Source organism: Phoxinus phoxinus, assembly GCF_949152265.1.
Source record: "Phoxinus phoxinus genome assembly, chromosome: 2".
NCBI classification, from domain to species: domain Eukaryota; kingdom Metazoa; phylum Chordata; class Actinopteri; order Cypriniformes; family Leuciscidae; genus Phoxinus; species Phoxinus phoxinus.
This window is the reverse complement of record NC_136877.1, coordinates 45,343,001-45,360,891: the sequence shown is the minus strand read 5'-3', so window position 1 is coordinate 45,360,891 and position 17,891 is coordinate 45,343,001. Positions and strand designations below refer to the sequence as shown.

The 17,891-nt window shown below is 37.7% G+C and overlaps 1 protein-coding gene across 3 annotated transcripts in view; it reads left to right on the top strand.

Moving 5' to 3' along the window:
* mllt3 (MLLT3 super elongation complex subunit) overlaps positions 1 to 16,263 on the top strand; it is a 57,803-nt gene extending 41,540 nt beyond the window's left edge. For all 3 annotated transcript variants that reach the window (XM_079600063.1, XM_079600061.1, XM_079600062.1), the window contains exons 8-13: positions 10,233 to 10,305; positions 10,527 to 10,665; positions 10,823 to 10,922; positions 11,734 to 11,802; positions 12,119 to 12,190; positions 14,903 to 16,263. In XM_079600063.1, the coding sequence (XP_079456189.1) occupies positions 10,233 to 10,305; positions 10,527 to 10,665; positions 10,823 to 10,922; positions 11,734 to 11,802; positions 12,119 to 12,190; positions 14,903 to 15,034 (585 nt within the window). In that variant the 3' untranslated portion in view covers positions 15,035 to 16,263. The remainder of the gene's footprint in view (positions 1 to 10,232; positions 10,306 to 10,526; positions 10,666 to 10,822; positions 10,923 to 11,733; positions 11,803 to 12,118; positions 12,191 to 14,902) is intronic.
* Positions 16,264 to 17,891: the final 1,628 nt, after the last annotated feature.

Sequence of the window (17,891 nt, the reverse complement as noted above, 5' to 3'; positions counted from 1 at the left end):
AATGAACTTTTGCACGATATTCAAATTTAACTTAAAAGGTGAAACTATATATTATATAGACTCAGATGCAAAGTAGATATTTCAAGCCTTTATTTGTTGTAATTTTGATGATTATGGGTTACAGCTTATGAAAACCTTTTCACAATATTCTAATTTTGAATTTGGGGTTTTCATAAGCTGTGAACCATAATCATCAAAATTATAACAAATAAAGGCTTGAAATATCTCACTTTGCATCTGAGTCTATATAATATATAGTTTCACCTTTTAAGTAGCCTGGGTTTCCCCAGATTGCCTTTGCGCAGCGCGATTTTATTCTCGCTGAAAGGCAGTCTGGAAACCATGGACCTGATTTTCACCTCGTTTAGGGAACCAATCACAGAACGGGGAGGGAGCAGCAAGACGATGACGACATCTTTGCGACACAACTAAGCAGTTTGTTTATATCTATGGAGTCAACATGGCAGCAGACGCGAAGCTACCTTTTGATGCAGCCTTAGATATTGTTCTAAGTAGTTTAGATCGCAATTTTATTTAGAAAAAAGAGCAGCGTTTGGCGTTAAACCATTTCTCTACATACGTCATCTGGTATAATGGAAACGATTGGCTATGAGCTACGTACAGGCGCATTTGATAGACATTCTTAGCACCCAATAAACGGCGCCGGCGCATTCGTACACCACGCCTCAAATACGAGAAAATGCACATGTGGTTCCCAGACCCAAGTCTCAACGAGAATTGGGTCTGGCGTTAGCCAGGCTACCTTTTAAGTTGAATTACTGAAATAAATGAACTTTTGCACGATATTCAAATTTTTCGAGTTTCACCTGTAATGACCTTTTTGGAAATACAGTTAATGACAAATTGAGGGCTTTGTAATAATTGTTAAATGTAAGAAGGCACAATATATTGGTACTATTTATGAGAGTAATATCAGCTATTTATTGAAAATATTACAAAAATGCATGAAAATTGTGCATCTCTCAATGCCATATGGCCATTTTATTGTACAAGTACTGAAATCTATGGGACCAATTTGATGGGAAAGTGCAATAGATCTCAGAGCCTACTCTTTGGTATGAGCTTTAGTGTTCGAGCAATGTAGTTGACTATTAGCGGAGACTTTTTCTGGGATCTCTGTAAACCTCAAACAAACAGGTTGAGACAGGCTCTTAGAGGGTTGAGATAATGGAGGTCTGGTGCAAGAGGCGATCTAATAAACTCGCTGGGTGTCCAGGTGCTGAGGGACCATTTGTTTGGTTTGGGTGCCGTCCTTCGCTATAGACCTCTCTGCTTTTCAGGAAAGGAAATCTGGTAGTTGGTCAAAGGCTGCTTATTTAGGTCGCTGATGTAGTATCAATTTATTCTCGTCATATTGAGGATTGTATGTTTCGGATTACACGAGGAGGGGCGAGGTTGCAAAATTGTGCTGCTCAACTGGCAACTTCCTAGTTGGTAAATTTCAACTTGATTTCATTCGTCACTTTTCCTTGACTGGAAAAATGAAGTAGTTCGTGTAGATCTATGTTAGAATGTTTTAAGCTTCGGCAGTGTCACCAGTGGCAAGGCTCATTTACCTTCAGCAAGAGAGCAGCTCATAAAACGGGGGCTGTTTTATTGGCTAGAAGGCGAGTGGTGAGATGAGATTTATGGCTTTATGACACCCGAGGAGAATGGGGAAAGGACACCATGAATAGCTAAGAGTTTTCCTTTAAACTCGCTCTTTAAAAAAAGAGGGAAGGAAAGAAACTTCAGTGTTTATGACAACTGACGAATACCAGGTGCTGCTTTTCTTTGGGTCACCAGGTCTGTAAGGCCCTGGTGGCCCTGTTCTGATCTACGTTACCACTAACATTCACACAGTATATTTCTGTCTTTAGAAAGGCAGTAAAGGAGCGTTTTGCAAGAGGAAGTTGTAATTGCCTTTGCTTTTTTTTTTCTAGACCCTTCTAAGCCTGCAACAAACATTAGTGAATAATGATCAAGACACCGATTTACTAAATGGACAGTTTGATGGATAATTTACCTCAGTTTCTGTCAGCACATCTTTTTAGTTTATTATATACTCTTTTTATATTATATATATATATATATATATATATATATATACTGCTACCTAGTAAGTTTCCCATTTTGTAAAGTACATAGTAAATAGTACATGGTAGTTTTTCATAAATGTTATAGTGAAGGAATTTACGTCACTTATATTAATCAAATGCTATTTAGTTGGTATAGTAGTTATGGTAACAATAGTAGTAATGCATCCATGGTTTTAACCACTTTTAGAGCCTAATGTTATCTCAAAAGCATGTACTATTTATTTTAGGACTAGATTGATTAAATGGACAGGTCAATGAATAGTGTACTCAATGTTTTCTGTGTGCATGTCATATGTAATATATCATATATATTAGGGGTGTCAAAATATTTAAACCAAACCAAAACCCCGTGATACACCACCCACGGTACGTACCCCTGCTGCCCCAGCCCATTGTTGAGGTTGACCTCACTTTGTCATAACTAATTTTTCTTCCTTGACATTTGATTAAGTAGTAATTAGGGATGTCACGGTGCACGCATTCGTCCTGCGAAATCTTTGGTACGTGTCTTATGTGTACACGACAAATACAGCATTGTAGCCTATAACCACCATTAACCACCTACAATTGCGATAAGCTCCGTGTTTTGTTACTTTTGATAAGAAACATTGTCTTTCAAATTCTGTCCATTTTTATCTTGAAATTCAAACAAAAAATGCCGTAATAAATTTTTTTAATATTATATTTCAACAATTTTATAATTGGATTTAGAAGTTCATGCAAAAACTGCCTTATGTGTAGTTTACATTGCATACCATTTGTTATTTGAGTGTTGATTATTAAATAAAAATAAAAAGCAATTGAATTTAGGCTAATAGTTTGGGCTCTGTTGATTTAACCTTTAATATTATAGTGAAGTAAGGGCTCCCTATACAAAGTTTTTTTTTATCCTTCAGAAATAATAATAATATTAATTTTAATTGAATTAATTTAAGACAGACACACAATTTGTTCAGTATACCACATGTTTGTAATAAATTTTTTAAAATATCTATATATATAAGATGAAAAACATAATCTTAAAACAATTTAACTGTTGCCTTAAGCTAAATTGAAATGTTGATAACTAACATTTCTTAACAAAAGCTACATTTCAGTACAGGTTAAAGGAAGATGCGTGTCGCAGTCATTGGCCTAATGCACATCGCATGTTGTCATGTAGCGTCGCTAACAGAGATGCTCCGAGTAAAACACTGGTGGGAGTGGCTGTAACCCAATCCTAAAATCTGTTTATGTGACGTCCTCCGTAAGCGAGGAGCTTCACAAGCTTGAAGGGAACGGGACAATAGTCTTAAAGCAGAGCAGTTGCCCGCTTCAGAGCCACTGCTAGATTTATGGCATCACAGCAGAGGCGATGGTCGTAAAGCCACAGACCAGCTGTGTGTTGCTGCTAGTGACCACCTGCTTTGTGTGCTAAACTCTTGAGGATTGCGTGTCCTTCGTTCTGTGTGTGTTTATTGCAAAGCGTTCCAGTGTAAATACAGACTTATGAAGAATTATGAGTCGTTACGAGCATATTGACACTTTTTTTTTTTACTGGTTAAAGGGATTATTTTGGCGATTATAATTCAGAAAAATGTTTAGCGACAACTATATATATAATGTGCTGACGTGTGTCTGTTAACGGCACGCTAGTCTTGTAACAACAATTTAACGTGTGTGTGTGTGTGTGTGTGTGTGTGTTCGGAGCTTGACTGGTTTAGTGCATCGGTTTAGTTTGGTGGTCTGCATGTCACCGCAAACCATGTCAATGTTGATGGAAGTTGCTTTTTTTTTCATTAGCTCTGGAAAAAAAAGTAATGTAGCATTTTACTGCATAGCCACAGCTCTCCCATTACTCAAGTTTGGGTGACAGCAAAGCGCTGTATTTCTCCCCATGTTCTCAGGAGTTTGAACCCAAACACTCCAGATGATCTTCATACTTAAAGATCTACGAGCCTTTCCTCAATGAGTGATGCCATCAGTTTTATTGTCTAAGGGGTGCAGGGCTTCTCCGTGGAGCTTTTACAAGCGTCTACTTTGGGAAGAGGGGTGCGGCCCGTGCTTGATTTACAGCGAGGGACCCTGACCATGCGTTTGATGTCAGCTAGGCTCCCAGACGGACAAACAGGCCGTAAAATGCAGACTGAAGAAAAAAGAAAGAAGGGAAAAAACGGTGAGAATGAAGGGAAAGGAACTTCAAAGAAACAACTTTGCTCTTCCACAGACTCGGCGAGGGGTAGAAGTTAAGTGTCTTTACCACCCTGCTTGCTGGACTTTTGGCAGCCTCTATTGTCAGCTCGCTTCACGGGAGATTTTTAGCACCTGCCCACCCGCCAGCAACTCTCCCTAGCACCACTGTCACTCCCAGTCGAGTGAGTGAGCCGTAACAGTTTTATAGCGCGCTGTTATGTCCAGCCTTCGATTCGATGTAGTGTTTTTGTGGGTTTAAGGCACGGCGAGGATGCCCGTGGTGAATAGTTTCAGTGCTGTGTGAGGAGGAGATGGTGGATGTGAGTTTGAATGGGTTATTTGGAAAGGGCAGGATGGAAATTACAATGGATATTGCACAGTAACTGTATTTGTGAAGCAAGGCCATAGTGAACAGGCAAAACCATAGATGGTCGCTAAGGTGTTGTAAGTGGTTGCTAGGGGTTAATGAGTGTTTTTGCATTCCTATCACTGTACAAAAATGATTGTTACGATTTATCACCACAACTTGAAATCCAACATTAGAATAAGTGATAATGTGTTTCAACTTCAATGTTCGTGCTTGACTTAAAAAATGTAAGTTTTGTTAACTTTAGTGTAGAAAAGTTGGATATTTAAGTTATTTCAACAAATTATAAGTGAATTTAAATAACTAATTGCAGCAAAATTTTTCCATATGGTTCACATCTCCCATTGCATTGTCTGTGGGATTATTTCAGCCCATTTTGTAATATAAATGTGACCCTGGACCACAAAACCAGTCACATGGGTCATTTTTTTAGAATTAAATTTAGGTTATTATCAGTGTTGAAAAAAGTTGTGCTGCTTAATGTTTTTCAGGAAACTGTCATACATTTTTCTAAGGTTTCTTTGATGAATAGAAAGATTGCTCTACTGCTATTTTATGATAAATTGAATGCATCCTTGCTGAATAAAATAATTAATTTCTTTAAAAAAATTACAAATCTTACTGACCCCAAACTTTTTAGCGGTAGTGTACATCAATACTTTAGTTTAGGTTAAGGGTTTGTTCAAATATCTAACCCAAAGTATGAGTAATAGTAAATCTGTCATTAAAAATATGATAAAGTAGTATTATAGTCGGCGCTGTTGACTGTACTACATACGGAAATGTATTTGACGAATTTTGCATCATTGATTCTGTTCTTCTCTGGTTTATTACTGTAAAACTGCTTTGAAACGGTCTGTATTTTATAAAGCGCTATATGGTGACTTGGCTAGTATAGTAAAGAGAAGGGAGTCCCTAATTTGCGTTCTCCCGGTTCGTTCTGACTGAATAGAAAACATTAGCCAACGTTTCCCAAGAGTATCTAAAACCTTCTTAGCCATTAGCCATAATCGCCATGCTTGCCCTATTCTAAACCCCACGCTTACTTCCATTCGCTGAGGAGCTGAATGGCTTCAGCTTGTACATTTTGTTCAAGACACCCGATTCAGTTTCACCAAGTGCTCATCAGAGAAGAATGTAAACAAATTAATTCAGATTAACTTTAATAGCTTCTTTAGATTTCCTCTCGGGCCGCTCTCCAAGAGGAATTAGGTTAATAGTTTCGCATTCAACTTCCTTGCTGTTTTTTTTGTTTTTTTGAGAGCTCCCAATGTTTCTCCACCTCATGCAATTTCGGAAAGCTTGTAAAATGCGTATCCAGCTAGAGCACAAATTTAAACTTAAAACCGAGTGGACTTTAATGTAACTTTAAACCTCAAAACTTCAGCCAAGTGGAGAGCCATGAAGGCAATTGTAACAGAGCGCCTTTCTTACTCTTTTATCCTCGGCCCCATTTGCCACAATAAGCCTGATTTGTATTATACCTCCATTTGTTCGGGAAGTCTTTGTGGATTGCAGTCAATCAGTCCAATTCGCTCCACTTACAGCTCACATCTCTGTTGTACTGAATGTAATTTTAAAAGAACATCATTACACTCATTTTGCTTTGTGAGAAATGGCTGTTTTCAGAAGAGCCTCTCTTTTAGGAGAGTTTTCTTGGCGAGGACCATGTTAACCTTCTCTTTTGATGATGCTTTATGAATAATTTCTCCTTTTTGTGTTTTAAATTCCTGGAAAGCCGCATGGATGTGCATTTGGATGTGTTCTCTTAATAGTTGCAGATGAACACTTTTAATTGCATGCATTAACAACTATGTTGAGAAGTGTGCCGTATAACATCCATACTGTCTCACTAGCCATGTTTCCATCCAAAGTTGCGAATTTAACTGCAAAATTGGAATATCACATAAAACATTTGCGAATTAAGCTACTTTTCCATCCCATGTGTTCAAGAGAACAAAATCGTCACTTCCTGAGAAAATTGGCGCAAAGTATCTGTCATAAAAATGAAAGATGCTGCAATCGGGGAAGAAACTGTGGATTGTTTTTCCTCCATCATAAGTGACTTGCGTCTCAGAGCGCACGGATGAAACACAAACACTGTCATGTTCTCTTGCGTTCGGATGCTGGTGTTTGTGAACAATCCTGTGAGACGCTTCTGGGAGGGAATTAAACCAAATCATTCTGATGACAGACTTTGGCTCAGAGATTTCAGAATGATCAAACCAACATTTGAGATGCTGTGCGATGAAACTGATCTTCTGGGTGGTCCAGTTATCCAATCACACTGTTGAGTCACGTGAGATTTTGTTGTGCATAGTAAATGTCGTCTTATCAGATAAAAAACGTAGCCTCCTCAATTGAGCGCACATGTTTTTTATGCACATTTTTAGAATTTATTGTGTTTCCATCAAGCATTTTTATGAGACATCCCAAAATGCGCAAAAAATAGGTGTATTGGAAACCACTATTGTGAGAAGATGGGTCTTAAAATCGGTCACTGTTGAAAAGGGTTTACTTGCAGAAGATGCTAGAAAACCGAAGAATGTGAGAATGAAGAACAGTGCTCAGGACAAACGAGGGACTCGTGAACAACTATCACAAAACCCCAAAAACAGTCGTTGATCATCAGCTAACAGATCACAATATTAAGATTCAAGGGTATGTAAACTTTTGAACTGGTTAATTTTGTGTAAATTCAGTTTTGTTTTGTGGACTATAATGTCAACATCTGTTATGTGAAACGGCTTATTTAGGATAGTACTAAATAAAAATGACATGCAATTTTTATGATTATTTTGTTAACGTAATTTTAATATTATCAGCAGAACTGTATATCCTGAAAATCCTTTTGTGCTCTTAAAAAAAATATTATGAAGCTGAAATTATTTGCAAATTGCTTTGACATTTTCTTTGAAAGCAAATGTTCGTTGAGTCTAAAATTACAATAATGCATCACATTTGGTATTAGATGTAGTTTAATGCAACATTGATTTTGTGATTTAAAGTACAGTAACTACAGTACTAATATTAAAGTCGGCATGAAGCGAGACCGTTTTTTCTTCCCCATTGTGACGTATATCCGAGTGAAATGGCTTCTGGAATCTGGAATGAGAAAATAAATGTTGGCTGGGACTTGACTTCCTCCTTTGGGAATTGATTGGATGATAGGATGCTGGGCGTTGCTAACTAAATGGAGGCAGATCTGAATGTCAGTTGTGAAAATATTTATTCCCTTCGCTGAGAGGAAAATCGTTTGGAGGGGAGGGAGCTTAAAAATAAGATGTTAATTGGTAAATCATTTATAATAAGCACTGCAACATTCTATGAAAAAAAAAGAATTGATGTTTTTTATTTCTTGCCAACTTTTTAACACTTTTTATTTTATTTTATTTTTTACAAGGATTAACTGTTCATACAGCACATGAGCACATGATGTGATTGGTTACATTTGAATGGCATTTTCAGTAAACATGGCACATGCGTCTCTAAAAGCAAATAAAGCCCCTTTAAAAACACGTCTGCTCTTTTACCTCCGTAGGATCCAATCAATCACAGTCCCATTGTTCTGAGAGGCTTCGGTCTGTGGTGAGATATTGCCCCGCGAGGTCAAAGGTGCCTCATAAATTGTGGGATCCTCAACAATTAATCTACACATGCAACAGTTCAAAGAGACCTCTACTAAATCTAGTCCAACCTCAGCCTGATAGACTTACTCACTGAATAAGTGTCTCACTGATTCCCTTCACTTTTGCTGTCTTTCAAGACAAATATCTGCATCGGATTGCTAAAATCTTGTAGTGACTGTTTTAGCAACATGATTTGGATTGATAATAAGTATTTAACTTGTATATAGCTTTCCTTGCACTCAGAGTGAAGAGACGTGTGTGAGTAGGAAGGTTTAGTGTGAATGTTGGCCCGAAGGGATCTGTGTGATCATAAATCAGCCTTCATTAGGTCTGGAGAAGGGGGAACCCACTGATTTACAGTGAGGAAGTGACACTAAACCCCATCAAAGCCTCTAGTGTGGAACACAACATCGTGGAAATGGCCTCACTAGTAACTATGACTCTTTTTCAGACTCAAAAAAGTGTTAGCAGGTGTCATGCAGTATTTGAGTAACTAAATTATGTTACTGTGTTACTAACCTTACATCTGTGTGGCAATGGGCTAGTTCATGCTAGTTCAAAAAAGTGTGCGTTTTTTTCACTAACAAGCTCTCAAGATGTCGCATCTGAATGTCTACACATACAGTATAGATATACACTACTATAGACGCAACTTTTACACACAATTGATTGACAGATTATCCGTGTGCTTCTATTTCAGTGTTAAGTTGTGGATATTTTCAGCAAACCGTTTGCTTCGCACATTCAGTTTAACAGCATTAAAGAGGGTTTGTTATCATTCAATTTAAACACATGATGCTCTTCGTTCATGCAATGAAATGCACGTCCCTGAATGAGCGCGGTTTTATAGCGCGTTTAATTTAACCGCTCAAGTGAAGATAATGGTATGACCCATTTCAGGGGTGGCCAAAATTAAGATTTAAAATCTGTCAGAGATAGAAACGCCTCTTCATATTTACTGGTAAGTTTTGATGTCCTTCAGGGGGATCAAGCCTTCTTTAGTTCGCACCCTGCCCAGAGGTATTATTATTCATATTTCATCTAGTTTAATGCTGTCACACTAATTGGGATATTTCATTAGTTTGAAGTTACATCAAATGAAGCATCAGAAAGTCCAATTCATTCTGATAAAGGTTTAAATTGTACATGAGCCCCTGTATGGCATTTTGTCATCTTGTTTGATGGTGAAATGTTCCTTCCTTCCTTCCTTCCTTCCTTCCTTCCTTCCTTCCTTCCTTCCTTCCTTCCTTCCTTCCTTCCTTCCTTCCTTCCTTTTTTCCTTCCTTCCCTCTCCGTCCTTCCTTCCTTCCTTCCTTCCTTCCTTCCTTCCTTCCTTCCTTCCTTCCTTCCTTTTTTCCTTCCTTCCCTCTCCGTCCTTCCTTCCTTCCTTCCTTCCTTCCTTCCTTCCTTCCTTCCTTCCTTTTTTCCTTCCTTCCCTCTCCGTCCTTCCTTCCTTCCTTCCTTCCTTTTTTCCTTCCTTCCTTTTTTCCTTCCTTTTTTCCTTCGTTCCTTTTTTCCTTCCTTCCTTTTTTTCCTTCGTTCCTTCTTTTTTCCTTCGTTCCTTCTTTTTTCTTTCTTTCTTTCTTTCTTTCTTTCTTTCCTTCCTTCCTTCCTTCCTTCCTTCCTTCCTTCCTTCCTTCCTTCCTTCCTTCCTTCCTTCCTTCCTTCCTTCCTTCCTTCCTTCCTTCCTTCCTTCCTTCCTTCCTTCCTTCCTTCCTTCCTTCCTTACTTACTTACTTACTTACTTACTTACTTACTTCAATTTTGAGAAAAAGCAATACTGTGCAAGGCTTAGTCTGTTTGATATTGTTATTGTGATGTGATTCACATAGGGACAGATTCTGTGTTTTATGAGATCTCGTTTTGCTGTTTTTTTTTCATGCTCAAACTTCTCGAACACACAAAACCAATGCTTTGATTGGTATTATTATTGTTATTGAGCCGGTACTTCTCCTCATTTCCTAGTCGGATCAGCCCAGCCCGGCCAGCTCCAGCTCCAGTTCCAGTTCTGGCTTTGGACGTGCACACAAGCGGCAAGGTAACCTTTCAAATATCTACCAAATCCTGTTGATTCATTAAAGTCTGGGTCATTTTAAGCCTCTTTTCTTTCCCACGGAGTGCATTTCACTAGCTATATATTAGTGTATTTGACTAATATTACTGAAATATGACTGAGGTTGTGTATGCGTTGCGTCTTTTGAAATTACATTAAAGGAAGAAAAGCTTCTACAGACATTTGCCTTCCTTATTCACCTGTAGTTCTGGGTCCTTTGCGGTCGGTGATCCCAGATTTGCACTCGGATGAAAACGAAGAGGATTCTGAAGAGGAGGATGATAATGACATGGACTCGGACTTAGAGCGACCGCTACACACGCAAATGACACATCGTCACCGCAGGTAAATATCTATGAAAAACTTCCAATTAACCCTGGATGCAGACGAAAAAAATCTATTTTCTATATTATATCCATGCCTGCATATCATGCTGTGTAGCTGACGTGAGGACACTCGGATGGGGATAATGAATGGTGAATATCTGTCACGTATTTCGCAGGGTGAGTTTAAGTGACGGCAGTGACAGTGAAAATAGCTCTGCCTCTTCACCACTGCCCCATAATGACCCCCCACCTCTACTGAAATCCACCAATAACCAGGTGAATCATTCTATTCCTGTAGTCGTGATTTCACACTTCCATATCAACTTGTGTGCTTATCAGGAGCAATGAGGTGAAAATGATGTGTGGAGGAAAAGGAAATTGAACTGTCAATAGACTATAGAACTGCTTGAGTGAGTGTGTGTGTGTTGTATAAAACTGGTTTGATGTTATAATAAAAATATTTAGAATATAAATTTACACGACCATGCAAAAGTTTGGGGTCAGTAAGTTAATTAAATGTAATTCAGCAAGAATGCATTAAATTGATCAAAATGTTGCAAAATATTTAATTATTTCAAAAAATGCTGTTCATTTGAACTTTCTATTCAACTAAGATTAATGTAAAACTTTTATTCAGCAAGGATTACAATTATTAAAATAAAAAAACTATTAAAAGCATTGTTTTATTTTTTTGTTACAGTACAAACAATTGATTCATGCTTTTCATCAAAGAATCCTAAAAAAATGCATCATGTTTTCCACAAAATATTAAGCTGCATAACTGTTTTCAACAATGATAATAATAATAATAAATGTTTCTTGAACAGCAAATCAGCATATTATAATGATTTCTAAGGATCATGTGACACAGAAGACTGGAGTAATGATGCTGAAAATTCAGCTTTGATCACAGGAATAAATTATATCTAAAAAATATTACTCTTTTCTTTTCTTTTTTTCACTGTATGTTTGATTAAATAAATGCATCTTTGGTGAATATAAGCATTTAAAAAAATCTTATCGACCCCAAACTTGTGAACGGTAATGTACATATTATAATAAGATTAACTTATGATACATTTTTCAGATACACGAAGTGAAAAGTCCTATGAAACAAGCAAAGATGGACAAAAATAAAAACATCGACTGTGACAAGGTAAGCAGTTTTATTTATTTATTATGCATATGTGCTAAATTTCATTGAAGTCATGTAGCGTATATATGGCCTATCGTTGTAATATTAATACACTTTTATAAGTTGAATTGTACGAATGCATTTGTGTGTGGCTGTGCGCTAAACAATTTGAATACGTTTTTTAGTTCGCCACTTGATGTCCAAAAAGCAATAACCGTTGAAAGCCCTGCAGTTCAGGACTCCACATTTTACACACGTCACATTTAGTAAAGGCGCGATTGATCAATCTGAAGCGCGTCTCCTCTTTTATTGATGAATCTAACATCTCGTTCCGCAGGCGTACTTGGATGAGCTGGTGGAGCTCCACAGAAGACTGATGGCACTGAGGGAAAGGCACATATTACAGCAGGTAATGAATGAGGAGCATGTTCTGTCAGAAGTCCGCTTTCCTAAATCACTCACTCCTGCACGAGGAGACCTCTGCATCTGATGTATCCCGTTAGCGCAGAAGGACCTTTATGAGGGAACATGAGAAGGGACACTTAAAAACTCCCTCTCGCTGTTCAAGGATCACTGGGAGCTTTACCTGAGAGTTTAGAAACCTGTAAAGTTTAAAGTTATTACCCTCAGCATTAACATGTCAATGAATATCTGGATGTAATAAATCATAGTGGTAACTGTAGGTTTTCTCTTCCTTCAAGTGCTTGCCAAGTCAACTCTTTGCGGCCCATAATTCCTGTTCTTTGAGGCCGATTTGCTTTGACACGATGGAGAGTAATACTTCTCTCTTTCCAAGGATTTGCCGTGCCCTTCTGTTGCAAAGCCTGTGGTGGTTTAAGTCTGGAAGACGTCCCAAATGAGGTCCAAACGGTGCAAACGTACATCTTAATCAAGCTAATCCTGCAGAGTTTTGTGAAATAATCGTCCTCCACCGCAATAAGATATGGCATTGATTAACTTCCATGATTATCCCTTAACCAAAACTGGAAAATTCGTTGATGTCATTGGCAAGCTTTATTCTTTGTTATCCTGTCAAGATTAATTCTTCATTCCGGGACGTCTATGATATATAATATATATGGGTAAAAAATTATAAATAATTATATACACAAACATATGTAAAAATTGACACATATTTAAAAATATAAATGTATACATTTATTTTACATTTTATAAATGAAACATACACACACACTTCTCTCTCTGTCTCTCTCTCTCTCTCTCTCTCTCTCTCTATATATATATATATATATATATATATAATTATATATATATATGTGTACATTTATTTTAAATGTTATAAATTATATATATTTTAATTGTTTAGACATATTTAAAAATCTAAGTGTATACATTTATTTAAAATTGTATCAGTTATATATACACATACACAGCCTAATTATATATATTTTTACATGTATATTTTACACACACACACACACACACGCATATATTATATTTACATTACATTTAATCATTTAGCAGACGCTTTTATCCAAAGCAACTTACAAATGAGAACAATAGAAGCAATCAGACCAGCAAGAGGGCAACAGTATACAAGTGCTGTAACAAGTCTGTTAATCTAGCACAGTACACACACACACACACACACACACACACGCACGTGTATATACATAAATGTATACATTTATTTAAAATGTTATAAATAAGATGATTGATAGATAGATGTTAGAACTATAGAACTATAATATAACTAACAATGTCTAAATATATACAAATATTTATCTGAATAACTTTAAATGTAGTTGTTTATTTATTTATTATATTATACTAAATTTGATCAGCAACAACTTTCACAATAGCCTTTTGTTGTCTGCTTAAACTACATTTGAAACAATGGCAGCACATCCACGTTCTTCAGGCTACAGGCGTACGAACAGCTGACTTCTATCTTCAGTGTCATAACAGGCCTCTAGGTCTCACGGTGCTTCTGGCCAGCGTTCAGGAGAAATGGAAGAAATCCCTTCCATATGCGGCTTTTGCTTTGTAGTGTGAAACGGATCAGGTTTGGGTCCCATTAGGGTCCAGTTTAATCCATGCGGCCGCTCTGCAAACCCCCCCCCTGTCTCTGTAATCACGAAACCAGCGAGGACTGGAACCAATAACAGGCTGCTTTGGGAAAGCGTCTTCTTCATTACAATCAGACACGAGACATCATGCAAAGGGAGGCTCCTCGATGTCACTGGAGCTTTCAGAGACGAGAGAACACAGACGGCCACGTATTATTGAGAAATGCTGCTTATGAATGACTCGGTTTGGGGCGAATTCTGCAAAGTAACAACATTAAACTAGATTTTTGTGCTTTCTAAAGAAAATGTGTGGTGTTCGCCTATCTCAAAATAAATATGAGCTAGAGTGATGTTTAAAGGGGTGGTTGATTATGATTTCACTTTTCTAACTTTAGTTAGTGTGTATTGTTGCTGTTTGAACATAAACAACAAAGTTACAACGCTCAAAGTTCAAAGCAAAGGGAGATATTTGCTTTTAAAGAAAATGCTTTTTAAGGACTACAACAAACGGCTGGTAGGGACTACACGACATTCCTCCCGGGTTAGTGACATCACCAACCCTAGAATTTACATAAACCCCGCCCCCTGAACACGATTTATATTGTCATGACAGAATATGCTAATCAATGACTAAGATAACCACACATAAGCTACATAAATTCATCAACTAACCATTCAGAAATGTTGTCTACATGTTGTCACTTCTTCTTGAGCCTCTCCATCATTGTCTGACTCCGGTTTGAACATAAAAGGCTAAAAGTGTTTGAAATTTCCAGTGCATGTGTGTGTGAGGTAAAAGGACATGAGCTCTTGAAGCTCCGCCCCCTGTGTCGGGAGCAGCAGCTCATTTGCATTTAAAGAGACAGACACAAAACAGTGTGTTTTTGCTCACCCTCAAAAAGTGACAATTTTAACATGCTATATAAACATATCTGTGGTTTATTTTGAGCTAAAACTTCACACACACACACTCTGGCGACACCAAATAAATATTTTACATCTTGTGAAAAGGGCATTATGCCACCCCTTTAAAACAGTTTTATATTTGGTGCTTAGCCCTCCGATAATAAATGTTTCTCTCTTTCTTTCAGATTGTAAACCTCATAGAAGAAACGGGACACTTTCACATCACAAACACAACTTTTGACTTTGACCTCTGCTCTCTGGACAAAACCACAGTTCGGAAGCTGCAAAGCTACCTGGAGACTTCTGGATCGTCTTGAAGACTTGTGCAGCTGGCTGCCACCAGGAGGAAGATCACACCTCCCCTTTCTCCTACTTTTGTTTTTCCCTTCTAAACAGGAGCTTGCAAGGCAATGGAAGGATCCGCTTTCATTCCAGAGCTCGTCTCTCGAAACGCCTCAGAAATTGACAACATTATTACATGAGTCTGGAGATTCTTCACCCAAAAAGCCTTGATAATCTGACATTGCCAAAAAAAAAAATGTTCTTGCTCCAAAATCGAGATACATTTGTGTATATTGTTACTTGCGTATGAATGTTTGATAGGTTCTTTGTGATGAATGCATGTTTCAAACACTGCCTTACCACATTGTCTATTTATTGAGTACGAGTTTCAAGTGTGTGTGTGTGTAAGTGCAAATGATATTAAACTTGTGCAAGCACTTGGGATCATCACCATCTCATTGGCAATGAAACATCTCATAATGCTAAACACGAAAAGGATTTTCATTCACTGTTTCCATGGATCAGAAGCAAAGTACTGTACATCATGTAAAATGAACGGTGTCATAATGCTGGACGGAGTCGACTTTATTATTCAATGAATTGCACATTGTCTGCAAATTATTGCTGAGCAGTAAAATGTTGCCCTGTTGAATAATTGATAATGGTTTTCATTGCACCATTCGAAAGACGGGATCTTAAGCAAATCCGTTGACCTCTACACACAATGTTTTCTTAAAGTTGGTTCAGTTAGGAAATGTATTGTTGAATCTTCTAATGTTATTTATTGTTTTTGGGGACCACCGTTCCCGAGGCTGTTCATTGGTTGTCCCGATTGTAGCTTGGGAGTGCTTTGTTAAACTGAGGAAATCAAGAAGTAATCAAAGTTTACTTTTCAGTTCCATTGTATGACGACTTTTCTTTTTTTGGTTTTGAATTAGATTACGTGATAGAGGCCAATATGAGCAGATTGTGCGGTCAAGCTGTAGCCCTCGAGCTCCGCTTTCTGCAAAAGCAACCGCATTCCCTTTTCATTACCTTATAATGTTGAATCAGATGAGCAGGCCAGAAATATAGATCATTATTTTGGGAGACGGAGTGGGTTCATACTGAATAATTGGCACTGTGTGAAGTGTATGAATTGTTTTCTTTTATTTGATTGTTTTTGCTGAATGAAAATCATGCCTTGTACACTTTGTTTCCCAGATTCATTTTCTCAGCCCAAAGAGCTTTTAGTTTAGTTATCACTATATAATGTTTATATGTGTATATAAACTTTATATGGGATTTAAAAAATATATATATTTCCTTTCTTGGAAGGCCCTGACCTGCTTCCAGTTGAAAGGTCTTGATCATAATATAAATTCAAAACAGAGCCGTCGTGGATGTGGTTACTGAATACTGACCAGTGAATATTTTATCAGTGAAACGTATTACGAATATAGCTACAATCATCTGCATTTACTTAAAGGTACACTGTGTAGGAATTTCTCTAATCTATAGCGGTGAAATTGTATTTTACATTCAAACGAATAGTGCTCTCTAGCGCCTCGCTTTTTTTTCAAATGCGTATTGCAACTACGGTAGCCGTTATGTACCAAGAAGCGATGACAACATGTCTTCCAATAGCACTTCATTGAGTTTTCTTTTGGGTGATGAGGTTCGTTATTTAAAAAAAAACGGCAACTTGACACACAACGAACAAACGAACGATACAGTTACAGCTTTTTTGGCGACGAGGATTCCTTCTCCTGTGGCTCGGCATAAGTATGATCCTGCATTATGAAGTACCGTGCAGTGCAGCCTTTCAAATTTGCCGGGACAGTGACAAGCGCCTTTCACTGATCTCCTTGTCCGCTTCTGCTGGTTTCAGTCACGTGACGCTGGCTCTGAATGAAAACGCGTTGACGTAGGCTAGTGCTTTTTGTCCCTCTCTGCTATTATAGTTTTTCAAAATGGCGGAACGATATGGAAACCTCCTTGGACTTAACCCGTCCCATGTAAATAAAGATAAGAAATTCTTCGCTTACGAGAATAAGTCAGATCATTGGCAGAGGGAATTTTACAACAAGGACATATTTATGAATTAAGACATTGATTTTAGCAAATAACATACTTAAACTACACGGTGTACCTTAAGTATTAGTCCAGTGGTTCCCAAACTCCCACATAAAGACACTCTCAGACATGAACTTGCTGGAAACATTATACTTTAAAGGTAGGGTATGCAATTTCAGAGCGGCTAGCAATAGCAAGCTAGCTCCCTTTGAAAGCATGAGATCCCACCCATTCAGAGTCTCAAAAACCAAGCCGCCTTCGAAACACATGAATGCACACAGCCAGAGCTGAGTCTGCAAAGCATCACAAGAGACTGCGTTAAACTACCTCATGTCTGAAAGCACATAAAACACGGCATCGCTGTTTGCAAACACCCAAATGGTCTCTACTTTATACATTCATAAACACTTTATGAAATGTGTGACGGTGCATGGCATCAACTCATAACTGAAGCCCCCAGGCCATTCTTAAAATGTTCAACTATAATAATAATAATCGACACCAAGATAACTTACCATGATGGCTTATGTAAATCAGCAGAATTAATAAGTTCCCAATTCCTCTCACACTGTGGCTGCACACCGTAGATAATGCCTCTAAAACAGACATTCCTTGTTTATAGCCGTGGAAATTGACAAATGTGACCCTGGATCACAAAACCAGTCACATGGGTCAATTTTTTAAAATTGAGATTTATACATCATATGAAAGCTGAATAAATAGGCTTTCAATTGATGTATGGTTTGTTAGGATAGGACAATATTTGGACGAGATGCAACTATTAGAAAATCTGGAATCTGAGGATGCAAAAAAAATCGAAACATTGAGAAAATCGTC